This window comes from Python bivittatus, unplaced genomic scaffold, assembly GCF_059951505.1.
Source record: "Python bivittatus isolate LINGU-HERP-01145 unplaced genomic scaffold, Pbiv_v1 ctg000080_np1212, whole genome shotgun sequence".
Taxonomy (NCBI): Eukaryota; Metazoa; Chordata; class Lepidosauria; order Squamata; family Pythonidae; genus Python; species Python bivittatus.
Genome location: NW_028277035.1, coordinates 4,886,012 through 4,913,834, shown reverse-complemented (window position 1 = coordinate 4,913,834; position 27,823 = coordinate 4,886,012). Strand labels below are relative to the sequence as shown.

General features: G+C 38.3%; 1 protein-coding gene across 8 annotated transcripts in view; it reads left to right on the top strand.

Annotated features, from left to right (window-relative positions):
• The window catches only part of TNRC6C (trinucleotide repeat containing adaptor 6C), a 156,268-nt gene that overhangs the window by 72,753 nt on the left and 55,692 nt on the right, over window positions 1–27,823 (top strand). For 6 of the 8 annotated variants that reach the window (XM_025164659.2, XM_025164658.2, XM_007425037.4 and 3 more), the window contains exons 4-6: window positions 4,067–4,399; window positions 21,763–21,900; window positions 23,967–26,543. In XM_025164659.2, coding sequence (XP_025020427.2) covers window positions 4,067–4,399; window positions 21,763–21,900; window positions 23,967–26,543 — 3,048 coding nt within the window. The remainder of the gene's footprint in view (window positions 1–4,066; window positions 4,400–21,762; window positions 21,901–23,966; window positions 26,544–27,823) is intronic. The other 2 variants (XM_025164660.2, XM_007425038.4) reach the window with 1 other exon arrangement.

The window sequence follows — 27,823 nt, the reverse complement described above, 5'->3', positions numbered from 1 at the left end:
TTTTTTGCCATCTAATCTTCAGTTCTGTTGTGCATCTGATATTTAGTTTTTCCAGATTGCCCCTATACAAAACACATTTTTAAAATAATTGCAGTTGGCCTTTTGCCACATCTAAGTTATTTTCTTGAGCCAGCCATGTTTATTTTTCCCTGTTGTTGGTACGCTTTTCTATGTAACCAGTAGAGATATTTCCATACCTTCTCTTTCAAGGCTCTCAAGATACAACAACTACAATATCTATCTTTGGCCAGTATTTAGAATTTCCTAGCAAGAATCCTCATGATTTTTCTTTGACAGAAACTCCTCCCTTTTAAGCCATTCTGATAACTGCTAAAAGCATTGGAGCTGTCAGTGGTATTGTGCACATAGCACTTCTTCCCTTCTAGATCTTCAGTTGCTCTGTGGTAGAAGTTGATGCAAACCCAAGCAAATTTGGCCTTATTATGTGTGACATATTTGATAGATATCTTGAGGGCAGGTCTTTATATATGTATGTGTGTCTGTGTATCTATCTGGACTAGGATGTGCATGCATGGCTGATGTAAATAAGAGAATAGGTCTGAATAAGGGAAAAAATAGCAAGCATGATGACACAAATTTCACCTCAGAATTAATTCTGCTATAATCTTGATTTCCTGTCCTAAAACACCACCTAGATAGCTTTGTAATATTTTACTTTAGGTAAAATGAGTACCTCCAGTACCTTACATTTGAAAACCTAAAGCAGTGGTGTCTCCTGTGAACAAATGACTTTCACAGAAGAGAAGATTGTAATCTGAGAAATGTATAAGGTAATAATTTGTTTTGTTTGGAATAAAGGCCTCAGGATCTTTTAATGGTAATAATGTTGGACGTGTTCATCATGTAAAGATAGCTGAATCATTGCAACCATTTCCTATTTCCAAATTTATATTCTCCTATCAGAATATAGAATGTGTTGAGCAAAAAAAACTGCTACAAAATGTCTTGATTTGCAAGTAAATGCAGATGGAAGGGCAGCTCCCTTGGTGTCTGGTCAATTCATAAAGAAACTTCAACTCAGTAAAAACAAGCCTCAGTTGTGAGTAGATTAATCAGATAACAATCATATGAAGATATCCTAAACCTTTCTAATTAAATGAGACAAAATGGTTTCCTTTGATAGTGTAATAAGTAAGTAATCTCCATGAACACCCTACCCATCTCCAACTGCTTCTAGAAAATACCTATATTCTGCTTTTATTCTTCTATTGCCTTAGAAGGCGATAGAATCTGTTTTGCTAAAAGTGTTTAGACAGATGGCCATCTGTCTAGCATGCTGTTGTAGTGAATTTTTGCACTGGGCATGGGGTTTGACAAGATGATCTCTAAGGTCCCTTCTCACCCTTACAGCCTATGTTTCTATAGCTTTAATAAGATAAGGTTTTTAAAACTTTTCAGAAGTTTAAGTCTTGCAACAAAATGTTCTGCATAAGTTGTTCCATTTCACAGTTGTGGGTATAGTGTATGATGTTGTACTGCCCCATTAATTTATGTGTGATTTCATCTATTTTTATATATTTTGACTTAGCAGGTTATGGTGAAAGAAACCAAATGTATTAACAGAATCTTTGTTCTGTTTGATGGTGCCTTGTTCTTGGATAATATTATCTCAGTGGGGATCAGGCTCTGGTTTTATTCCAGTTAAAAATTCAGGAAATGTTTCTAGTTTTGTGCAGCTGCAGAGATTTAAACAAAGTCAGTGTTTCATCTATATTCCCAGTATATACATTCCAGGTTTTGTATTAAATGTACTGCATATGTAATTCACCACAATGACTTTGAGTTTTACAAATGAAGTTGAAAAGAATGTAAAACACAAGGGCTGGTGTAAATGTTGTAGAATATTTAAGCTAATTTTTATTCTGTAGTAGTTCAGAGTAGCAGAGAAAAGAAGATTGGCATCTCTGCTTCCACCTAAGTATAAGTGGTTGATTTCCACAATGAGAGATAATTGAGGTATTTGTGAAAGACAAAATTAAATCTCCATTGTAATTTGTTAAGAAAATAGTAGGATTATATGAATATCCCTGTAGTCTTTGTTATGGTTTTGACTTAGGGTTGTGTGTACTAGGGTCACAATTTGCTGATTTTAAAGATACAGATAGTTCTTGCTTAACAAACATTCGTTTAGTGACCATCTGAAGTTATGACAGCACTGAACAAAGGGACTTACAACCGGTCCTCACACTTATAACCACTGCAGCATCCCCACAGTCACATGATCAAAATTCAGGTGCGTGGCAACCTGCATGCATTTACAATGGTTGCAGCATCCTGGGGTCATGTGATCGCCATTTGTGACCTTCCCAGCCTGCTTCCAGCAAGCAAAATCAATGGGGAACCGTGTGATTCGCTTAACAACCACAGGATTCGTTTAACAACCATGGTGATTTGCTTAGTGACTGCAGCAAAAAAGGTTGTAAAATCAGCCATGACTTACTTAATGACCACCTTGCTTAACAATGAATTTTCTGGTCCCTATTGTGGTCAATAAGTGAGGACTATGTGTATCAACTTTTACTGCTGCACTGCATTATCTTTCATTATGCCTGGTAACATTCAAATTAGAGTATATAGTGTCCTCCACGTGGCTCTGCCTTTAAAAGGGATCAGAAACATCAGTTGGCTCACAGTCCAGAAGCAAGACTTGTAACTAGATCTCAGGGCACTGAGCATATAACTATGGCAGTGTGCCATTTATGTTAATAACTGATTTGTTTCCAGTTCCGAATCAGAGTACTAGCTTGACCTTTAAGAGCTCTAAACAATGCAAGGCAGGGATATCTTAAGGACTGTCTGGTTTCACATGTGCATGGCCTTTCCGTCTGGTCAACATTTAAAGGCCTGTTCTGCTGTTCTTTACTTACAGAAATGAGGTTGGTGGGTATATAAAATAGTATTTGTTGTTTTGGTCTCCTGACTATGAAAAGCTGGTTCAGTTGCTGCTTGCCTTAAGAATACACAGTGAAAACATGGTTACTCATATGAAAGCTTTGGGGGCAAATAAATATTGGGTATTCAGATAGTTTTCTTTTGAGGTGATTTATTTTTCATGCCTCTCTCTTACTTAGTACATTTTAGTAACTGATTTATGTTGCTCTAAAATTCCTTTATAAATTGCTGAACTGTAAAGAAGGTATTAAAACATTTTGTAAATAGATTTATTATGTAATCATATGTAGTAGAATGTGATTCTAAAAAGATGAAGCATATAATAGCAATACTGAAAAAGCTTCATTTATGTTTTTTTAATTTTGGAGCTAACTAAAGTTAATTGGCTCTTATATTTTAAGGACATAAATAAGAATAGGGAAGAAATTTGTTCATTTCACATTTCAATGTGAATTTACCTAATATAGACCTACCAGGGGAATATATAAACCAAAATGCAACTGCACTTTGACATTCACATTTTTAAAAATTATTCAGTATATTATTATTATGGAAAATTGCTTCCTTAAAAATGGAGCAAAAAGAGATTAAGACTAGAAAAACTGACACGTTTCTCTATTTCTTACCTCAGCAGTTGTAATTCCATAATCTTACCGACAACTTCTTCCTATGCCCTTAAAATTTTGTGGTGCTTTATGGATACCCTGTTCACATCTGAGATTGAACCGATAACTACCCAAAGCAGGGGGATGTTGTTGTTGTTGAAGCTTTACCTTAGTGTATGTAAGTCTTCCCAAGGTTGATCTGCTCTTAATATCAAAAGACAGAAAAAAATCATCTTATTGTGGCATACTCCTGGAGACATGGGGAAAAACAATGTTAATATATATAGTATAAAGTTTTAGAAATCACTGAGATGTCCAGAAATGTTGTTTTTAAATTTTTGGTCGCAATAATATTACCATGCCTAAAACATATAACATTTATGTAGCATAAACCTTGCTTCTTAAGTGTTATATTCATGATGAGTTCACTTGTTTATTCCAGCAAAGAGCATGTTGATGGATTTTAATTTCAAGTGTGGTGGGTTTAAGGAGAATTATGTGTAATTCTCCCTCTTAATAAATATTTTCTTAACTTTTTATTTTTTTAGTGCCAGAACCTATTAAGACCAGTTTAAGCCAGCCCCAACCTGCCGGTACCAGTACCAGTACTTCCACCAGCACTATTACCAACAATAATAATGGCAAGCGTGCATCTGCCAACGGGCAGCAGCCAGCTGCATCCCGATACCTGCCTCGTGAGGTGCCTCCACGCTTCCGCCAACAAGAACAGAAGCAGCTCTTAAAAAGAGGCCAGCCTCTGCCTGCTGGAACTCTTATCAGCACGAGCCCAGCGCAAGGTACCGGACAAGTCGGAACAAGTCCTCCTCCACAGCCAGGAGTAGGTGGACATCACCACCCCAGTAAGACTCAGATCCCAACAGGTGAGTGATATAAGTTGAAAGAAGTGTGTTAGAGGCAGGACACTTGTTCAGGTGCTCAGCTAAATAGTTAATATTTAACTCAGAGTGGTTGTTTTCTGATTTAAAGCACAGTGGTCACCTAAAAAGGAAGACATGTTGTTCTCTGGTACAGAAACAGTTTCACCTGGAAAGTATGGGTGAACAGTATAGAGTCAAGACCTGAATGAAAGTAATGTAATATTGTCAGCTTAATAAACAGGAGATTCATTGGAATTCTTTGTGGAGTATTCAGCAGTGTGCCTCTTGTTGCCATAATCTAGTAGAGGACTTTTTTGTGTGTACTTCTCTGAGTTAAGCTCTGTGGAAGAGACAGAAACAAAACCAAAGCTGAAACCTATTGCAGACTTCACACTACGAAAGGATACATTTTAACAAGTACATTATCAGAGTAGACTGTAAAAACATTGTTTTGAGTGTTTTGAACTCAAAGCAAAGCTCCCATGTTAATAGAGCTTCATTTTGAGCTTGAAATCAAAATACCATATTTTTCCATCAATAAGACACCCCCATGTACAAGACGACCCCCACTTTCCCAACCCAAAATTAAGAAATCAATATTTTAAAGATAGTGCAGAACACATTTTTATTTAGTAATTAGGTAACATTGACCTGATACACTCGGTGGGAGGAGGTCCAAACCGTCTCTCTTCAGCTCTATTTCCATGCTCTTTTGCATAACTGATTACATTCAATCACGAGTGAAACTGCCGATAGTTTGTCTCTGCAAACAGACTTCCTCCAATTGGTTTGTTCAGCATCAGCTGATGTCAGTTACATAAGGCTCGTGATTGGAGGAAGTCTGTTTGCAGAGACAGTATGGGCAGTTTCACTCGTGATTGGAGGCTCATGATTGGAGGCTCATGATTGGAGGAAGCCTGTTTGCAGAGACAAGCTATTTCACTCATGATTGGAGGCTAGCAATAGGAGGAAGCCTGTTTGCAGAGACAAAGTATGGGCAGTTTTGCAACCGCGCGGTTCTCTCCTAAGCTTACTTCCTTGCATAAGGCGCCCTTCAATTTTTAGCATAAGGATTTTAGAAAAAAGTATTGTCTTATAGTCGGAAAAATACAGTATGACTGTTCGCAGTGAAATATGTATGATACAAATTGTTTGTGTGTGTGTGTGTATATATCCATGATACGCTGCTTGCGAAATGCTGCTGCAGCTTATGCAAACTTCATAACTTAGCTAGCTAGCTGCACACACACACACACACACACACACACACACAATTGGTATATATTTTTTTCAAAACTGAATTATTTTATATCCAGATATTTAAAACCAAAAAAGTTAACTTATAGAAAATATTGCTAACGCTTGCAAATTAACTCCTCAAAATCTGAGTGTAACGTTATTAGCTATTTAAGGTAAGCTAGGATTTTAGCAGTTGTTGCTTTAAGAAATGTCAGACCGTGAGTTGGCAACCATGCATATTCTAAATGCATTATGTGATATTGTAGCAGGATGAACTGCTCCTGTGAGAGTTAATGGCTTTAGTCCAGCTTATATCATAGATGAGTGGAATTACTTGTAGATCTCAGAGTGTATTCCTTCCTAAGAATAGCCTGAGTAAAGGAGAGCTGAAAAGTCTACTGAAGCTGATCAGGCAGTGTTAAATGTGGGACTTATTTGGAGCAAGTAAGTGAAAGGAGAAAGCATCTTCTATCATATGAAACAACATTCAGAACGAACAAGGATAACAGCCACCTGGTTCAGCTAGAGGGAGACTAGTAATATTGCCATGATTTTAAATTAGTTTTTAGGCTGTAACTTAACAATGTATTGTTTTAAATTTCCTCTTCAATAGTTGCTGGGGAGAAGGGGAATGCCATTCATCCCAAAATTAATTTATGGAGTTTGCAGCTGCAAAAAGTGTTGAAGCTTTTGACTTTGGAAGGCTTTGAAAGGGATTTAGGCAAGATCTTAGAGTGTGGGACAATTACAGGGTATTGGTTAATAATCTTGCTTCCTAATAGAATTGTCCTGTTCATAATGTTGTATCTTTCAATGCCTGTTACTAGCAGACAAGAGTCAGGAAAGGCTATTTCCTTCATGCTTGCTTGTAGGCTTTCCAGAAGCATTTGGTTGGACATTGTGTGAAATTATAATAGATTTGATAGACTTTTGTCTGATCTAAAGGGCTGTTCTTACACTCATGAGTTATAGCATCTTGGCCTAAGAAGTTGGCTGTTCTGCCAAAAAAGCACTCAAGACAGCTAACAGCAAAAGGTTAACAGGATCTGGAAGTGGTTCTTACAGTTCTGTCCTATAGCATCATTTTTACTGGACTGCATCTTCACACTTACACAAGATGTTGTGTTGGTTCATAAGAACAGTAAGCCACATTGTAGTTTGTTTTGTTTTGGGCTTAATATAATATGTGACTGAGAATATGTGGCTACTCATTATGGTTTACCATTATGTATGAATAAGGCTACTGTGGCTTATTCAACAAAACATGCTTTTAAAAATTCTGGCTTTATGTATAAACTCATTCCCTTTCTGACTGCACATCCTTGGTATTTTACCACAGGCACTTAGATGGAGTCTTAAGTGCTAATAAACAGGTATTTCCTAGGGCAGAGGAAAGTCTTCAGTAAGCCAGTACTGTTGTAGGGACTGCAATATATATGCAACACTGTTGGCATACTAGTTGAATATTCCTTAATGTGCTCTTTCTGGCTTTATTCAGATTTTAAATGAATATTCTAAAATAAAATATGAGATCAAATGCTGAATGAACTTGTAAATCAAACCACTCAAGAATGCATCCAGGGGTAGGGAAACTTGAAATTATTCTAGATATTTTATCCAAAAATAAATCAAAACATTTTAAAGGTTTTAAAAATTAATGTTTAATTTAATTGATGGCTGTTGATTGATAAACCACCCCATTTTTAAAATTGTCCTGGCTGATATATACCAGTCCTGAAAGCCCATTTGCTTTGCTAGCCTAAGAATGGTGGCGTCAATGGTCCTGAAGTGGTAAGAGGAAAATCACAGATTTTATGTGCTCCAAGGCTGAACACTTTTTAAAAAAAATATTGTTTTTCAGGTTCCTTGAGTCTGATTTTCATGTGTCTTAAGATTTCAAGCAATGAGAGAAAAGCCAGCTTGAAAGTAGCTCCTCCTCCTCTTCCTCCTCTTCCTTCACACAGTCAGTCAGATGTTTAGACTGGATGTGGCATTTTTATCCACCTATCAAGTCCTTCCCAAGGACCTAGGATAGGCAGATATTGTTGTCTGATGGTGTGAAAGGTATTGTCGTAGGATGTAAGCTGTTCCACCTTTTGCAATTGACTGATGGTGATTTTATCAATATATTATTTTATTATTCTTATTCTTTTCTCTCTCTCCCTCTCTCCCTCCCTCCCTTTCTCTGAGAGGGGGAGAGAAATCACATACGGTATGCCACTCTTTATTGTAAGTTATGTTTAAACCACTTTTCATGTTCTTTGATTTTTATATCTGTACTTCCTTGTTTTCCTGGTATTGTTCATTTGTTTCCTGGCTAGGCAGTCTAAGGTTGGCAAAATAGTCTTTGCTGGGTATGTTGAATATCAAACATTTCTTATATTCTTAACATTAACTTCTATATTTTTCCCCTTTGAACTTGACAACTCTGACCTAGAGAGTACATTCTGGTTTTAATGTGGGCAGAATATAGTAGCATAGAATAAAGCAAGATAGTGTCAAATGGATTGTTTATAACAGCTGTGTCAAACAGCTGTTTTTAACTATTGCAGCCCTATATCATATGCTTTATTCTGACTGTAAGATTTTCCTCATAGAGTGGGTCAACTGGAGTTGTACATGAACTAAGGTTCATCTTTATTAATCTAGGTTTAGAATAATCAGTTATCACAGTATATTGTGTATTTTTCTTTATTTAGATTTTAACTTTGACTATTCAAGGTAGGCAACTTTACAGTCAGTAAAAGCAAGCTTTATTAGATGCAAAAATAAATCTGCCGTCTGGGTTCTGAATTGGATTCTAAAGCAGGTACCACTTAAAACCAAATGATCTTAGTCTCTCGGTTGTGTATCAAAGAGGTTACATGTCTTTATGATGAAATCAGTTGTTGGCGGAGAGCCTCATGTAGATTTGTAAGTGCTGATGTTTCTGAAATTTAAATATGTAAGTGGAGAAGGAAAGAGAATGCCAGTACGGGATGTACACTTAAATGAAAGAGGACAGAGCAGAAGAGGCAGTAGAAGTGACCTTTTATTCTTCCAGTAAATCGTTAAACTACATGAATAATAAAATAATTAAGGTACAAATAAAACATCTTGTGTTTTATTTATTTATTTATTAGATTTATATGCCCACCCATCTCATACATGACTCTGGGCAGCTGACAATTAAAATAGGATAAAAACAGAATAAAAACACAACCAATATATTATAAACATAAATAGCATAAAAACAGCAACTGAGAAACTCACAGCGTTCCACAATCAATACAGCCAAGAAACAGGCCCACCCACACTATTAGGGCCCCAGGCTTGAAAGCAGAACCAAATTTTTACTGCCTTGCAAATGGCCAGTAGGGTTGGGGCAAGTCTGATCTTGGGGGGAGTGATGTTCCAAAGAGCTGGTGCCATGGCAGAAAAAGTTCTCTTCCTGGGTCCCGCTAGATGGCACTCTCGCAGGTGGGACCCAGAACATGCCTCTCCTGACAGATGTAACAGGATGGGTGCACACTACTGGGGAGAGATGATCCTGTAAGTAAACTGGCCCTAAGCTATGAAGGGCTTTAAAGCTGACCAACAGCACCTTGAATTGTACCTGGAAGCATACTGGTAGCCAATGCAGCTCACAAAGCAGAGATATCACATGTGCTGAATGACTGGCACCCATAATTGCCTGTGCCAGTGCATTTTGCACCAGCTGAAGCTTCCAAATACTCTTCAGGAACAGCCCCATATAGAGCAGTAGTCAAATCGGGAGATGACTGAGGCATGAGTGACCATGAGTTGGGACCCCTGGTCTAGAAACAGTCACAAGTGCCACAGAACACAAAGCTGTACAAAAGCCCTCCTGACTGCAATTGCCACCTGCTCTTTACGCAGGAGCCACAAGTCCACGAGGAGCCCCCAAACCTGTTAACTAATACATAAAACATATATGTATATTTATTTTTAATACATGAAACATGTGCATTCATGTGCACTATGTATGATTAATAATCATAACATTATACCACGTATAGTCCATTCTTCCAGTAAAGTACTTAGAATAGTTTAAACATGATTCACGTGTGGTCATCCTTTTAGACAGCTCAATTGTGGTTCAGTGATTGCATTCAGACCATTATGAGTATTACTTTGCATATTGCACCAATGTAGTATAGATATAAAAATGTAATATAACCAAATATTCAAATCACATCATGTTTATATTTAGATTTCCCCAATCTGGAGCTCTCCAGATGTATTGGAACTGCAAGCCCAGGAATTCTGGGAGTTCGAGTCCCAAAATATCTGGAAGCCATTAACTAAGGAAGGCTAGTCTAAAAATTAACACAAACTATAAAGTTCAGCTGAGTTCAACTTCTTCAGGATGATAATATCTGTAATTGTAGTAGTCTTTTTGTCTCAGACATATTTAAACACAAAACATGTGATATCTGTTAGGATGCAGCTTAGCTGCAAATTCACTGAGAAAGCAAAAAGAATAACTATAACTGGGATCCTTATCCTGGTTGCCTATATTGATGCTGCACTTTAACTCCCAGAATTCCTGGTCATTATGGCTAGAGATACTTGGTTAGGAATTCTAGAAGTTGTAGTTCAGCTTCTCTAGAGCATACCATGTCACAGGAATCTGATTTACCAAATTCTGCTGATCATGATAAATGCATTAACATCTCTTAATCTTGTCACATACTATACCAGTTACAGGATGTTACCCCTGATAGTTAGGAGTATAATTTTCAATGTAAACTGAACTTCATCACAGAATAAATCTTATGGAAGTGTCTATGTTATATTGTTCAAATTATGCTGTGCTAGTGCCTAACATACCAGTTGTATTACAAATGAAAAATACTATTAGTTCTTTTAACTGATGTTGTTTTTGAAGTGTTATTGTAGTCTCTCTGAGATAAAAATTCAGTTGTTACTATATTCCTCAAAATAAGCAACTATGTAATCAAGAGTTAATTCTCCTTGGTAAGGGGGATGTGGTGGTTCATTTGCAGGGCTGCACGGAGGAATTTGCAGAGCGGCTGCAGGATAAAATTGCTCGGATTCGTTCCAAGTTGGACTCCGAGCATGGTGCAGGGTCTGGGGAGATACCGGGGGATCGCTCTTGCCTAGTTATCTGGGAACGGTTTGATCCTGTGGTTCCTGAGGAAGTGGACAGGATCCTCCGGACTGTGAGGGCCTCCACTTGTCATCTGGACCCATGCCCCTCCTGGCTGGTGAAAGCAGCTCGGGAGGTGACATGTGGTTGGATCCAGGCGATGGTTAATACATCCTTGCAGGAGGGAGTGTTTCTAGCGCCCTTTAAAGAGGCGTTGGTACACCCCCTCCTCAAGAAGCCCTCCCTGGATCCTACCGTACTGGACAACCTTCGTCCACTCTCCCACCTCCCCTTCTTGGGGAAGGTGGTTGAGAAAGTGGTGGCTTCGCAGCTCCAAAGGGTCCTGGAGGAAACGGATTATCTGGACCCTTATCAGTCAGGTTTCAGGCCCGGCTATGGAACGGAAACGGCATTGGTCGCACTTATGGATGATCTCTGGCGGGAGCGGGATGATGGAAGTGCAACCATCCTTGCTCTCCTTGATCTCTCAGCGACGTTTGATATCGTTGACCACGGTATCCTATTGGGACAGCTTAGGGATATGGGGGTGGGCGGCACAGTTTTGTGCTGGTTCACCTCCTTTCTCCGGGGCCGATCCCAATCGGTGGTGATAGGGAGCGAGAGGTCTCATCCTCGGCCCCTCCTTTGTGGGGTGCCACAGGGTTCGGTTCTCTCTCCGCTCCTTTTCAACATCTATATGAAGCCGCTGGGTGAGATCATCCGTCATCATGGGATGAGGTATCATCAGTATGCTGATGATACTCAACTATATATCTCCATCCTTGGTAAGGTAAGTGATGCCGTGACCGCCCTCTCGTGGTGCCTGGAGGCTGTGAGGGTCTGGATGGGGAACAACAAGCTCCACCTGAACCCTGGCAAGACGGAATGGCTGTGGGTTAATGGCTCCTCTGCATCCGGGACGTTGTCATCATTGGAGCTGGATAGGGTAGCACTGCCCCAGACAGACCCATTGAGTAATTTGGGGGTCCTCCTGGACTCACGGCTCCTGCTCGAAGAGCAGGTGGCAGCCGTGGCCAGGAGGGCTTTTGCACAGCTTCGGGTTGTGCACCAGTTACGCCCTTTCCTGGATCGGGATGCCCTTCGGTCACTCATGCCCTTGTTATCTCCCAGATAGACTACTGCAATGCACTCTACATGGGGCTACCCTTGAAGAGTATCTGGAAGCTTCAGCTGGTCCAGAATCCAGCCGCGCGAGCAATTTTTGGGGCCCGAAGAAGGACCCATATAACACCTTTGCTCCGTGAACTGCATTGGGTACTGGTTTGCTTCCGGGTCCAATTCAAGGTGTTGGTTATCACCTTTAAAGCCCTACATGGCATGGGGCCAGGTTACCTGAAGGACCGCCTCGCCCCCATGATTTCAACCCATCCCACCCGATCTCACAGAGAGGGCATGCTCCGGACCACCTCAGTAAAAGAACTCTGATTAGCGGGGTCCAGAAGGCGGGCCTTCTCTGCTGTAGCCCCCGCCCTTTGGAACATCTTGCCCCCCGGAGGTGAGACAGGTCCCCTCACTCCAGGCCTTTCGGAGGGATTTGGAGACTTGGCTCTGCCATCTGGCCTGGGGGTGGGGAGGGAGGATGTCAGAAATGGGGTTGGCTAGCCCCTTAGCGGCCTGGTGTGGCCTCTATCGGCCTGTTGAATCTTTTAATCTCTTTTTTATCTCTGTAAGTGTGGTTCTTTTATAACTTTTAATCATCTATTTATGATTTTAATTTGATGTAAGCCGCCCAGAGTCCCCCGTTGTGGGGAGATGGGCGGGGACAAGTCCAATAAATAAATAAATTAAATTAAATTAAACTAGCTTCAAAAATTCAACTCATGAATGCTAAAAAGTGAAAAATGAAGTGAAAAATGTGGCCTTAATATATAATAATTGTAGTGCATTGAAATGGTATTCCATTGATAAAGGAAGAACTTACTTTTGGTAATTGATTAAATTTTGCATTTTTGAGCTTTGAGAGATTATGAAAACTATGATGTGTAATTGGCAGCCTTTGCTTCTCACAAAGGAATTTCTGTATATTTTTAGCTCAGCTAATCGGTTTTAACAAGGTTGAAAGTTGACCTGCTCTTTCTGCTCCTTATGTCCACTTGAAGTCTTAATCTTCTTTCAAGAACTGTATGATATAACAGCTGTCTACTGTTGGGAATGACTGTAAAGCAAATCAAGTTTAGCATTATAAATGGCATTTCCAGAGACTCTCTGAGCAGAAATATGATTTTAGAGTATCTCCAAAACCTGAGCAATAAGGTGTAATAATACAAGTAATATTTATGAAATATTAGAGATTCTTGGCTTACTGCATCTGAAGAACTTAGCAGTGGCCATGCTTATTTATATTATTTGTGATCTCAGTCATACTGATAGTATAATCACCTTCTTTGGTCTGGTGTCTTCCAAATGCATTATAATCCATCACATTTGGAGGCTGTCATCACATCAGTCTTTTCTAAAATATTTATATGCAAAGCTGTGTTGAGGTCTTTTAAAAGTGGCAGCATAACAGTATAAATTAGAGGTTTTCAAACTTTTTCAGGCCTTGGAACCATTATTTTTTTAATAAAATCTTAGAAGCCCCGATCAAGAGGCAAAGCTCTAACAACAGAAGATTGGCTGATTTTAAGTGAATCTTATCTCCCTTAGTCTTTTATGGAATCCCTTCAATTTCTTTCAGAACTATAGGGTTCCATGGAACACAGTTTGAAAAACCCTGGCATAAATCATAATACACTTTTTATGTTTGAACATGCAGAAGTAGTGTCATAGTTTCAGTATAAGAAGAGGATTGCTGTCAAATTAATTGTTCCCATTTCCTTCTATACGTGATGGTGAGTTTGGGTGCAAAACTAGAAACATGACTTGAAATCCTTAACATCATATTTTAGAGTTGCTTTGCTATATTTTTAAGTGGCACATTGGTATTTTTTTTTCTTTCGAATACAGAAAGAATATTCTATTCTACCTGTTGTGAGCTGCCCTGAGTCTCTTAGATGAGAAGGGTGTCCATACAAATTGAATAAATCATAATCAAAAACACAATACATATATAGTATATAGATTTGGAAGAGTAGCTGGTGTATACATTTTGGTAATAAAATATTCACTCCATTTTAAATTTTCTGGATTTTTGGATATGTGTGCCACTGAATGTTATCAAAACTTGTCTTACTGATACAATGTTTGATTGAACAAATAGCACCATCATTTGAAGCTTGTTTCATTTATTTCCTAAAATGTGATATACTAATGGGAAATATTGGTTGCCGTCCCCTCCCCCACAGTTCAATAAATTCAGTTAAGAGAATAACTAGGGCCATATGTATGTTCATTAAATAAGCAGGGCTGATTTGGGCTGATTTGTGACAAAAATGTTACAAATTTTGGTTCCTGCCATTACCACATAGATCCTGGAGGACATTGTTCTCTACTGAAAAGAAATGTTTTTCTTTTTTAAAATAATTTTTATTGAAAATATTAATAACAGTAGTAAAACATAATGCAAACTAAACTCAGAAACAAAAATAAAAATAGAGAATAGAAAGTAGAAAGAAAGAAAAGAAGAAGAAAGAGGAATAATTAAGAAAAGGAGAAAAAAAATATTTAAAGAAGTGACTTCCAATCTTCTTCACAAGTATAAGCAAAACTTCCTAATTTTTCACCCCCTATAATGTTACATGCAAGTATCTCTTCTTCCCTTAACCCATCCTTTATTCATATGCAAATCCATAAATCATTAACATTTCACTCCTGGTGTCATCAAAAAGTCCATAAACGGTTCCCAGAGCTTTATAGAAAAATGTCTTGTTTTAACTTTAGTCATGCAAACCAATTTTGTACTCCTTCCTTTTGCTTCTAACAGTCTTAGTCTTTAGGATTTGATCTCTCTTAAAATTTTCTCTGTTCCATCTCAAAGGCTTTTTCAAATCTTCAGCAAACCTCTTTTATAAACCCAGTAAGGAGTCATTATCCAGTTTGTTCTCTTGGCTTATTATTTCCATTTCCACCTTAACTGTCATATAATCCACATTTTTTTTAAAATTTTCCAGTATTTCAACAATTTCTTTATATTCTAAGGTTTCTGCATCAGGTGACGTTTTTTTCACCTCTTTATCCTGTAGATCTTCCAAGGTATTCTCTTTCACGTGTGTCATTTCTTCTTTAATGTCTTTTGGAAATAATCTATCCATAGAAGAAGACATGGCAGCTGCTATTTTCTGACCCCATTCTTCAAAGATCTCCTGAAGTATTTCACGTCATACCATATTCTGTCATTTTGTCCCAGTGCTGACCAAAAACAAAAGGAAAGCCTTTCTCTCTTTTCCCCCCCTTTTTCCTTTTCTGCCTGTAATCTTTAGTCCTCTCTAGTGTCCAATTTCTGTAATTATAAAGTCTCAAAATTCTGTTATGACTTAAGATAGACTAAACAATTTAGTTCCCATGAAGGTGCTATTTATTTATATAATTATTTCCAAAATCTTAAGCAAAAGTCCTAATATTCCAAATTTATCTGGTCCCTTAATTTGTTTATAACTTCCTTAACTTAAAATCTTATTTAGCTTTTTGCCATTTATTTCAAATTCTTTAAATTCTTAAACTTATAGTTAATTTTTCTTTTATTGTGGGAAGGTAAACTCACGAGGTGGCTTTGCAAACTTGTCATTTTGATGATCTTTATTAGCCTTAAGATAATTAAATAATTTCCAAAAGTGAGGTTAACGAATCCAGTGTCCTTAAAAAGGTCCTGCTGCGGTTGAGTGCTTGATGGCTTTCCTTGTTTCCCAGCACTCATACCCACAGGGAACTGCTGCCCTGCAGTCTCCTTGTGAGGAGCAACTGTCTGGAGCACAAGTGGGCAATCTCCCATCTTCTCTGTTCTGGAGAAGTTCTGTGGGACCTGTCTACTCACTGGTCCTTCAGTCGTGGCTGCGACATCATCTCCGCTTGTTTGGAGATGTGTTAGCTCGCCATTCCTCACCCAGAAGTGTCTGTTGAAAAGAAATTTCTGAATACCTTTGTAAAAAGTAATTGATGCCTTCTAGTCTGAAGCAATTTACAATATAATTTCTAAAGCTCTGGGGTTCCACTGATTCAGTCAGAGATATACCCTTAAAATAAAAAAGGTGTGGAACAATTGTGAATGTTCCCAAGGGTGGCCGTCTTGTCAAAATCACTTCAACTGGACAATTACAATTACGTGTGCACAAATGTATGTGTGTATTCATATATGAGAAGCTCTTACAGATATGTAATTTTGTTACTGTTTTTCTTTCTTCTATTTTGTTTTTCTTTCTCTGTTGTACTGTCTTATTAAACAAAGCCCACCCCATGCTCCAAATAATTGCTTCAAGACTGCAGCATAAAATCATCCAGGAATCACAGAGAACCCCACAACAACATTCAGTGACCTCTTTTTCCTTAGCTAAAGTCAGCGTTCATGACATCATAATCAGAAAAGCACTTGGTAAAAATAGGATTCATGGGAGGTAGCAAGGAAAATGCTACAGCTCACTAAAAAGAACAATTATGTTCACCTCAAATTTGCCAAAAACCACTTGGATGACCCTCCAGACTTCTGGAGGAATGTTATATTGGCAGAGGAGTTAAAATTGGAACTTTTCAGGCTATAGAATTTGGTGTGGTAGAAACCAAATTTTACAATTAGAACCTCATACTGGCTATTAAGCATAGAAATAGTAATGTCATAGTTCCAGGATGCTTTGCTGCCTCAGAACCTAGACCACGTGCCATTGTTGAACAAAACAAGAATTCTGCTTTGCGTTAGAAAATTTTATGAGAATATCAGGCCCATCTGCTTGCCCAATAATAACATCCTATATTCAGAGTTGCAATTGCAAGATGCCCATCTATATAAATTGATATAATAAATAATAAATCTGCTTATTAGCTGAAATGCAAGTAGATCATGCAGCAAGCTAAGGTTCTCAAATATATTAACAAGTCTACAAGAGAAGGGATGGGGAAAAAAAAATCACTGTTTTGGAGTGGCCAAGTCAATGTTCAGACCTAAATTCTATAGAAATATTGTGGCAGACTTGAAATGAATAGTTCATCAGGCTAGAGACCCCTCAAATGTTATATGAAGAAGTTCCTACACTCCTTTAAAAGAGCCTTGAGATCACTTCTGCATTATTGTACTGAGGGGAACTAATAATAAATTATTCCAAGGCTAAAATTCTCACTTTCTCCAAATGCCCAAAACAGAGAAGCTGGAACTTAGGTGGGCAGCCCATTGAGCAGATTAAGATCTTCAGATATTTAGGGATAGTTTTTCAAGCTTCAGGAAGCAGAAATGCCTACCTGGTTTATGTATCTCATAATGTACAGAGATCTGCATCAGCTTTTCAAACTTACTTTTTCCAGAGGAGCACAGTTTATCCCTGCTGCAGTTAAGTTGCTTGCAGCTAAAGCCTGAGCACAACTGCTATACGGGGCTCAGTTAGGACCATATAACAGCATGGTTATCTTAGAAAGAATTCAAACAAAATTTTTGAGAAGAATCTTTCAGGTTACCCGCTGTCTTCCAAATGCAGTACTTCAGCGAGAAGTAGGAGTCAGTAAACTTGAATCCAGTCTATCAGAGGATAAATATCTTTACCTACTGGCTAAAACTACACCACAATCCTAGTGGACTGACCATCTAATATTGGCAGACAGCTTCAAATCTTGGGAAACGGCTATCCAAAAGAAACCGAGCCACTGTGTCTTTTCCAGTGATGCCATCTTAAATTTAGGGCCAGACCAAGCTAGATCAATGTTTAGGCAAAGGATCTTAAATATAGAAGGCCAAACAGAAATTGTTACTTTTTCTCATAATTGTAAATAACCATATTTTAACGCCTAAACTGGCTTCATGTTTATATTATATCACAGTTCCTAAATTCAGGAGAGCCTTATCCTTAGCTTGATTTAATGTTCTCCCCACAACTGTTTTGGAAGGGAAATATAGGAAAACCCCTCATGAAACTCAAAACTGCCCCGTGACACGGTTGCTATAAAAACATTCGCCACCAGTTGATTACCCCTTTTGAATCTAAATTTCCAGGGCACTCCGATAATTTTTATTTGCACTATTTGTTAAACAATCAGGATAAATCTCTCTCTCTCTAAAAATAGCAAAATTTTGCTACATTACACGCAAGTTTCGCCCACATTGCCATTGATGTTAGGGGTTAACTTTGTTTGTTTTACTGAATGTATTTTTATAAGTCAATGACCAAAATAAAGTTTCTGTCTGTCTGTTAGCAATGTGAAAGACTGATAACCAATTACAGGAAGTATTTGATTGCAGTTACTGCAACTAAAGGCGATATAGTCAGTTACTGAATCTAAAGGCATGGGTACTTTTTTACTCAGATACATTAATGATGCCTAGCTATATATCTCCACCCCAGGTTAAATGAGAGATGTAGTAGAAGTCCTTATCTGGAGCCTTGAGGCTATCATGGACTGGTGGGAGAGAAACAAGCTCAGAATCAATGCAAGCAAGACAGAGTAGTTATTAATTCAGAAGTCTTCTGATTCCAGGACAGTACCAAGTTTGACTCTCAACAGGATGTGCTCTCCAGAGAGATGAGGCCTGCAACTTGGGGTCTTCCTAACCTCATAGTACTTGATGACAAGGGGCTTAACAGTAGGCATTCTCTGTGAGCTCTTCCCTCCTATGGAACAGTTTGTCCCCCAAGAAGAGGATGGCCCCTGTTTTTATGATGCTCTGAAGAATTATTTCAGAAGGTCTTTGGAGGTTGATTGTATACAGTCATTGGTTTCAGAATAGTTAGCTTTTACTATGATTATTATTATGTGATATTATCTTATTAAGTACCACTTCTGATGGGGGGGGGGGGAACAGATTCTGGTGGCATCTTTTTCGGCCAGCAAATTTTCTGAAAAAGCATAAGCTTTGGTGAGCTTACCATCATAGAGTAACACGGCTCTCCTCCTACAGCATGTGATGACGTGAGCTACAGCTCACAGAAGTTTATGCCTTTTCATGGAGTATGTTGGTCAGAAGAAGTGCTACCAGACCCCTTATACATTCTGCCACAAATCTCTTTATCACTCACAGATTATGGGTTTTTTAATGGTTTTAATAGTTTTAATGTGTTTTAATGTTTTTTGTTGTTATTATTGTAATTATTTTTTTAGTTATTTTTGTGTTTTTAACTCTGTAAGCTGCCCAGAGTCACATATGTGAGATGGGCAGCTATATAAATTGAATAAATATAAATATATATTTTCTGTGCAACTCAGAATCCTTTGGGATCCTTTGCGGCAATTACAAATAAACATATAATTAGCATGTTTGGTGACTTTATGAAATAAATAAAATAATTACCAACATTATCTCAAATTCCCTTTATGTATTAGTAGGGCCCATATAAAGTTATTATATTCTGTGGCACAGTAATGTAAGCATTCAGAAAATCCAAAAGGGATTTTCAGAAAATTGCGTACAGGTGCTTGGGATTCTTCCAACAGTGGCTTGATATAGACCATAGCTCATCTCCTCTCCCCAATGGTTTGAATAATTCAAATAACATAGTTAGTATTTAAAATGCTTCTTAAAATACTTCTTCTGAAATACTTCTTAAAATCATCTTTAAAAATATCCAACCAGCAACAATCTATTGTACAATTCAATCTAGAAATAAGAATCTAGGTATAAATATGGTGTGAGAGAGATTATTGCATCCCCAAGCATTGCCAACAAAAACTCAACTTGGGAAACTTTTGTAAATGGAAGTCAAATGTTTGTTTAATACACAGAATTAAATTGACTTGACAATAAGATATTACATAGCCATCTCTTGGTTTATTAGAAATGACAACATAAATTCTTTAATACTGTTTAATATTTGTTTATCTTTTCCTTTTTTATTGGAGTTTGTGTTATACATATATTTACCTAATTTACTTATTTCACCTCAGTGAAGGAAACATATTGAACACTATATATACTCTTGATTCAAATGCATGAAAGGTAGAATATAGAAATAAGAAAAATGAAGTAATAAAGAGGTCTGAATACAATATTAAAACTAAATCCATGAATCCTTGATACCAGGAAAAAGCAGTTGTAACTACTGAGAAATTAATGATAGAGCTATACAGGTAGTCCTTGCTTAACGATGGTAATTGGGACCAGAATTTGCATTGCTAAGCAGCATGATCATAAAGTGTGATGTCATGCAATTGTGCTGCTTAGTATGGCAGTTCCAGCATTTCTGGTAGCTGTCATTAAGTGAATCCCACACCATTGTTAAGTGTGATGTAACATGGTTGCCATTAGTGACCTCCTGCTGGCTTCCCAGTTAACTTCACTTGTTAACGAAGGTCTCAAATGGTGATCATGTGGCTGCAGGATGCTTTGATGTAATTGCGAACTGGTTGCCAAGTGCCCAGATCACAATCACATGACCGCATGGACACTGTGATGACCACAACTATACCACTCATTCAGCGCAGTTATAAGTTCGAATGGTCATTGAACAAGTGGTAGTTAAACGAAGACTACCTATATATTCAAAGGGATGTCATTATACATGCTCTCTCTTTTTAGAAGATTATTCATCATATATACAAATGTTACTTAAATGTATGTAACTTGCAAGTTTCAGAATATTTTTATTTTTGTTGTTATATTATGCAGAATAATTATTGTTAATATTTAGAATCCTAATTACTGAAATCTTGTTCAGTTGCACTTCTGTCTTTTCTCAATAATGTTTGTGTAATTTTAATTGTAGTGTTCCACTGCTGGTAACTTGTGATAGTAGTGATAACTTGCTTTAAAAACAAGGGGAAAAATCATAGCTGAGTTTTGTAGAAAGTTAAATGTGCACCTACATGAGCTTGGTGAAATATATACATCTTTATTCTAATCATACATTTTAGGAGCTAGTGAATGCAATTTAGGGTTCATTTGTAGTTTTTCTTTAGAGTAATTATATCTGAATGAATTACTTCTGGAGTATCTGGACTGTACTAGAACAAATATATTAAATATATAAATATATGCCCAATTCTTCTTCCAAATTATCTTTAAAATTGGAGGGTCTGGAATATGAATGGGATAGAAGAGGGGTTTTTTTTCTTTTTTCCTGATCTTAAGGGGAGGGATTCAGGGCAGCATTAGTCAATATGGTAACAGTGATTATTTTTCTGTATCTTACAAGTATAAAAATGTCATATTTTGGATCAGATGTTGGTACCATCATTCACATAAAAATCACAAAGTGTTCAGCAAAAGACGAGAAACCATTAAAAAGCCTTAACTGGAAATCTAATACTTGCACCTCCACAGTGGAACAGATGGAAATATTGAAGGGAAAAAGCACCGCAGCTTGTATTGTAATTCTGGGGCATGTAGTTACAATTCCACATGTTCACAGACTAAAAGCTGTGGTTTTTAATGCACTTGCATGCTTTCTACATTCTTGATAAAAGCAGAGAAACAATGAAGCACTTGTGGGATTACCTGGTTCTATGTCAAGTTTTTCCCCCAATATCATTGCTAGGGCTGGTGTGCCAAGTATATAGCACTTTTTTTTTTTCTTTTTAAGGGAAAGGAAGAGGAGGGTGGAAATACGAAGGAGGCAGGAATGTGTTTGGATGTAGCCAATCGGCAATATGCGGCTGTTCTTTTGGCTGACTTTCAAAACCAGAAGAAAAGAAGCCACCGTGCTAATTGTGGCTAGGTCTCGAACTGAAAATGTTTTGTGACAGTTGAAAGAATTTAAGGAGGAAGCAAGATCGGTTTAATGTCAGCTGCAATTAGATAATCAAGCTTTAAAGTCCTCATCTGTTGATGCCTTACCCAGAGTTAAGGGGGCTGTATGCTGGGGGGAGGGGGGAAAGTAGAAGAGTTTCCCTGCATAGAAAGAGCATTTCCAAAGCTAGCAGAGCTAAGGCCTGAGCAAGCTTGCAGGTTGTCTGGGTGCACACTTGCACTGAGCGGTTTTCTTGGCAGCTCTACAGGATGAGGCTCACTCTCAACACAGCCGACATATTGAAGCTGAGAGCCCAGGCGAACCTAGATGCAGAAGGGGAGGCAGCTCTGTACACAATGTAGCGTCTCCTAGGATGGTTGGGCGTCACCTTTCCTCAGGTATTTTATTACTCATTGGCCCCTTTAGAGCAACAAGAGGAAAAAAAGGGAGGGGGGCAAATAGCATCTGCTTCTGTTAAATCAGTTTATTACATAATGTTTTAGAGGCGGCAGCAGCACAGCGTCCTAAGCTTTTGGCTGCCTTTCAGGTTTGATAAAATGGCGTCCTCAGAGAAAGAGCTGCTTGCTAAAGATATGCTGCGCTGGGCAGAAAAATGAAGTTATTATTTGTCATTATCTACTGCTGTTTGGTTTTGAAGTGTTAGTATTTCACGGAGTACTCATTATCTAATAATGAAGAATGTTCTCTTTTATGCTGCTCAGCTCTTTTTCTGAATGCATTAAAGGTTCAGAGGGAACATACTTCGTTGCATACCGTGGCAAAAAGAAAAAAAGAAAAGAAAATTAGGTTTTTCCACTTGTGTGACTTAGTATTGGATTCTGTCTGTAAATGAAGCTGTTTTATTTTGGGTTCTCCCTTAACTCCTTCATATCTGCATCAGTTTTTCTGGCACAGTCTTAGAATTTAAGCATTTATACAGTCATTCTTGTTGCAATTCCCACCTAAATGTTTATAGTTAGAAATTCAGAACACAGAGACAAATACTTCACCTAATATTATAAAAGAAACAACCCAAATTCTTACAGACTTGTAACATTTTTGAAAAGGGGTTTGACCCCCAGGTTATAAATGCTGTAGAAATCAGGGGGTGCTCTTAATAATAAAGTTTGACAGTCTTAAGGAGTCCCTTTACGTATTTTAAAAAACTTTTTTTTGTCTTCATCCTGAATATCTACATTATTATCTATAAGGTTTTGTTTTCACTGTGCTTTAGAATATTGCCTTCTAACATGCCTTAACTGATATTTTAAATAAATAAGAAACCAAATGTTGGGTTTAACTGTTAAAAGCGTCTTTAATTGTTCGATATAAACAACATTGTACTAAGTTTTTATTTTGATGAATCCTCATTTAGAAATAGTTTTGTCACTTCCATCCTAAAGTTGCAAGTTATTTTTTAAAAAATTAAAAATTACCAGTTGTTTATAGAAGGCTTAAATATCAATTTTACTCTTTTGGTTTGAGTCCCAAATAATCTGTGACAACTACAGAAAATGCAGTTTATATTTAATAGTAATTCACATTGCAGAACAAAATGTTAGTGGTCTTCGTTATTAGAAATAGCTAATGTTTAATATTTAAAATTTCCTGTATACATACATGAAAAGCCTCACCCTGAACCTCCTTGCAAGCATTTTCCTTGCTTTTCCTAATCTCAAAAGCTAGCACTGTGCTTTGCAAGATAGGACAAAGGTAAGAGCATCCCTTGCCCTCTTTTCCCTCATGGTTTAGGATTATATTGACCCCAGTGCCCACACTGGAATGTCATTTATATATAAGGAGTACTAAGCATTACATCAAAGTCTTAATTTTCAGTGAAACTAGTAATTCTTCTATATTTTTAATTTTAGTATTTAAAAAACATCATGAAAGTAACATCATTGCAATGTTTGGATCTGTTAGACCTTTTGTTTCTGTTTCCAAATTCAAGACGTAAATGTCTATGATACAAAAATAAACTTTCAAAATGTAAGGTACATTATATGGACTTAGAATGAATTGGTTGTCTTCATAAATCTGTTGCAGTATTGTTGGTTTTGACAAAAACTAATATAATTTACCTTTAACTTTCTGTAACTTATAGAAAAATGTATAAGCTTGTATGCCCCACAGTATAGCTTAAGAAACTTGGTTTTATTAGTGCAAGCTTATAAGAGAAATAGAAGTATTGAATGTATTTAAAACCTGGATGTTAGCGTAGAGAAAAGTTATTTTATCAAAGCTTGGAATTTTTAGTGCATTACTATGCCTTAGAAGTCTATATTTTAATTTATATAAAAATCTGCATTTCACTCTTCTAATGTATGTCCTTTACACCATCACATAGGCTTTGTTTTTTTCAGATATTCAACTGTATGACAGGCTTTAGAAGTGGAAATGTGTGTGAAAATATTGTAATAACTCATTGTCAGCAGGTTAATTTGCATAATGTTTAATTTTTCAGACCTTGGCCACAGTGGATTGGGAGACCACTATGAGAATACTCACTGGGGACAGCAGCCCACTTTCCGAAGTGAAGCCAGTTGCGGCTGGGATAAAGTGATAATAGACAGGACTGACAAGGAAGCGTGGCCTTCCATTACAGGAACTGAGACTGAGTCTGCCTCAGAATGTACTACAGACACTGACTCTGCCTCCAACTGTGGCTCTGAGAATAGTAGCATGGCTACAGGGAGTGCCCAAGGCAACTTCACTGGACATACAAAGAAACCCAATGGCAATAATGGCACCAATGGAGCACTCATCCAAAGCACTTCTAACCAGAGTGCCCTTGGAGCTGGGGGAGCAAATAGTAATGGAAACTCAACCAGAGTGTGGGGTGTTGCCACCAATTCCAACTCTGGCTTAGCTCACTGCTCTGCCAGTGGTGGGGATGGAAAGATGGACAATATGATTGGAGATGTTAGAAGTCAGAATTGTTGGGGTGCTTCCAACTCAAATGCTGGCATTAATCTTAACCTTAACCCCAATGCCAATCCAGCTGCCTGGCCTGTACTTGGACATGAAGGAACTGTGGGAGCAGGCAACCCGTCCAGTATTTGCAGTCCAGTCAGTGCCATAGGTCAGAACATGGGCAACCAGAATGGGAACCCAGCAGGCACCTTAGGTGCTTGGGGAAATTTGTTGCCTCAAGAGAGCACAGAACCACAAACGTCCACTTCTCAGAATGTGTCTTTCAGCGTACAACCTCAGAACCTTAACACTGATGGACCAAATAACACTAACCCCATGAACTCTTCACCAAACCCTATCAATGCAATGCAGACAAATGGACTGCCAAACTGGGGCATGGCTGTTGGCATGGGGGCCATCATCCCACCCCATTTGCAAAGCCTTCCTGGTGCTAACGGGACATCAGTTTCTCAAGTCAGTGGGGGTAGTGGTGAAGGAATAGGCAATTCAGTGTGGGGGATATCCCCAAGTAATCCTGCCACAGGAAACAGCAATTCTGGGTTCAGTCAGGGGAATGGAGACACTGTGAACTCAGCATTAAGTGCTAAGCAAAATGGATCCAGCAGTGCTGTGCAGAAGGAAGGGAATGGAACAAATGCATGGGATCCTGCCAGTCCTGGAGTCTTAGCATGGGGCAGGGGCAATGGCAACAATAGCGTTGGTAGTATGCATTCTGGTGCTTGGGGACATCCAAACCGCAGCACTAGTAATGGTATTAATGGTGAATGGAGCAAACCCCCAAACCAGCATTCCAGTAATGACATCAGTGGGAAAGGATCAACAGGGTGGGATAGCTCTAGTGTTACCAGCCAGAATCCTGCCATGCAGCAGGGCAATGATCAAATAAATTCTTGGGCCAAAGCTGCAGCAACTGGCAACACAGGTAGTGAAGGAAGTAATGATAGCAATGGAAGTCAGAATGAAGGCAGTACTGGAAGAGAAGGCCCTGGAGAGTGTCGAAGAAGAGACAAGGGAATGATAGACCAAGGACAAGTCCAACTACCAAGGAGTGACCTTGACCCAAGGGTTCTTTCCAACACTGGATGGGGACAGACGCCTGTAAAACAAAACACTGCCTGGGAATTTGAAGAATCTCCAAGGTCTGAACGAAAGAATGACAATGGAACTGAGGCATGGGGTTGTGCAGCTACTCAGCCTTCAAATGCAGGGGGCAAGAATGATGGGTCCATCATGAACAGTACAAATACCTCTTCAGTATCTGGGTGGGTCAGCTCTCCACCTGCATCCGTTCCAGCTAATACAGGTTGGGGTGATAACAATAACAAAGCGCCAAATGGCCCTGGGGGATGGGGAGAGCTAACAAATTCAACTGCTGTCAATAATGCTGCTGCTGCCAAAAGTGGCCACACTTGGAGTGGGACCACAAATCAGGAGGACAAGTCGCCTACTTGGGGGGAACCTCAGAAACCTAAATCTCAAAACTGGGGAGATGGACAGAAATCAAATCCAGGCTGGACTTCAGGTGGCGGAGATTGGGTTGATTCCTCATCTATCCCTGGACACTTGGGAGATGGGAAAAAGAATGGTTCTGGATGGGATGCTGACAACAGATCAGGGTCTGGTTGGAATGACACTACACGTTCTGGGACCAGTGGATGGGGAAATGGCACAAATAGCAAAGCTAATACAGGTACAAGCTGGGGGGAATCTTTAAAATCTGGTCCCCAACAAAATTGGGCTTCTAAATCCCAGGACAACAATGTGAGTAATTGGGGAGGAGCTGCTTCTGTTAAACAGACTGGATCAGGATGGGTTGGTGGACCAGTGCCAGCCAAACAGAAAGATAGCAGTGAAGCAACTGGGTGGGAAGAGCCCTCTCCACCTTCCATTCGGCGCAAGATGGAGATTGATGATGGTACCTCAGCTTGGGGTGACCCAAATTACAATAACAACAAGACTGTAAATATGTGGGATAGAAACAATCCTGTAATCCAGAGCAGTACCACAGCCACCACCACCACCACCACTATCAACGCAAACATGGCTGAACCTCAGCCAACGCACCAGTCAAGTGCCCAGTCAAACCGGTCCCCTCTTCTTGGTCCAGGTAGGATACAGTTTTTGATTTTTTAGCATGAAGCTAATGTTGATCATACTTGTTATTGTTAACTTACGTACTCACCCTAAAATACATGTTCATATTTAAGATGAAAGTATAAGGTATAAATGTGGTTTCCAATGTGTTGCTTGTGTGAAAATGTCTGATTTATTTTACATCCAAATTTAAAGTGCACAAATCGAGCAGGCATGAAAGGCTAACAATACAGTCCTATGCATAGCTGCTCAAAATAAAATTCTAAATTCAGTAAGGTTTAATTTCAGGTAAGTGTGTATTGGATTGTCACCTGAATTAGGAAAACAATGTAATTACATAGATTTAAATGATCAGCAGAAGGGTAAAAAAAAATGGAAACAATATGCAATAAAATGAATCAGTGGAACATCTGTCACTTAAAAGAATAGCATTACTAATTCCTTGCTCTAAAGAAAAAGTGGAAAAGGTACAAAGGAAGATCAGATCATGAAATCATATTGGATAGAGACAGTACTGACTCCTTGTCTTTAGAATGTATAGAACCAAGTAAATATGTTTCGGACCATACGTTGACAATTCAGTGTAATTGGCTTGCATTTAATGTGAACATAATAGTGAGTCCATTAGCACTTATCTGTCTTCATAACTTGTGCCATATTTCCAGTCTTTTCTCAGTTCAGTTTTCTCATATGACCTGTGTGTTATCCAGTCTTTGATTTTCATTATCAGGTACTACATCTGAGTGTTTTCTGCCAAAGAGATATTTCTTCAGTTGTTACTAATCTAACGTCTGCCTAGTTGTTGGAGTCAACTTTTTTTATTCATTAGCTTTTACAAAGAGATTTTTGTATGACAATTTTGTAAGGTACATTAAATAAATAATAGCAGCAAAAAAGCATTGATATAAGTTATTACATCATAATGAAATGTCTGAAAATGTCCGAATCCTTTCTTCTTCTCTCCAAGTTTTAGCTTTTTTGACCCCTACAGGAAGAATTCAACTCATACTGAAAACTCTTTGTTATTTGGTTTTAATTTAAGTGTATTTGTGCCATTTTCTCTGTTTCACTTGAAGTGAAGTGGAACTGGAATATAGGCAGCTGCCAGTATTGTACTTTGCTTGGAGTAAGAGAATCAAGCTTGTGAAGTTTATTTTAAGTTTATATTTTAAGTTTATATTTCTAAATTGTATGAAACACCTAATATTTTGGAATAAAATAGAAATGTGCCCATGGAATATCTGCAGAAAAGTGGGTATAAATCATATTAAATAAGCAAATAAATAGTTTAAT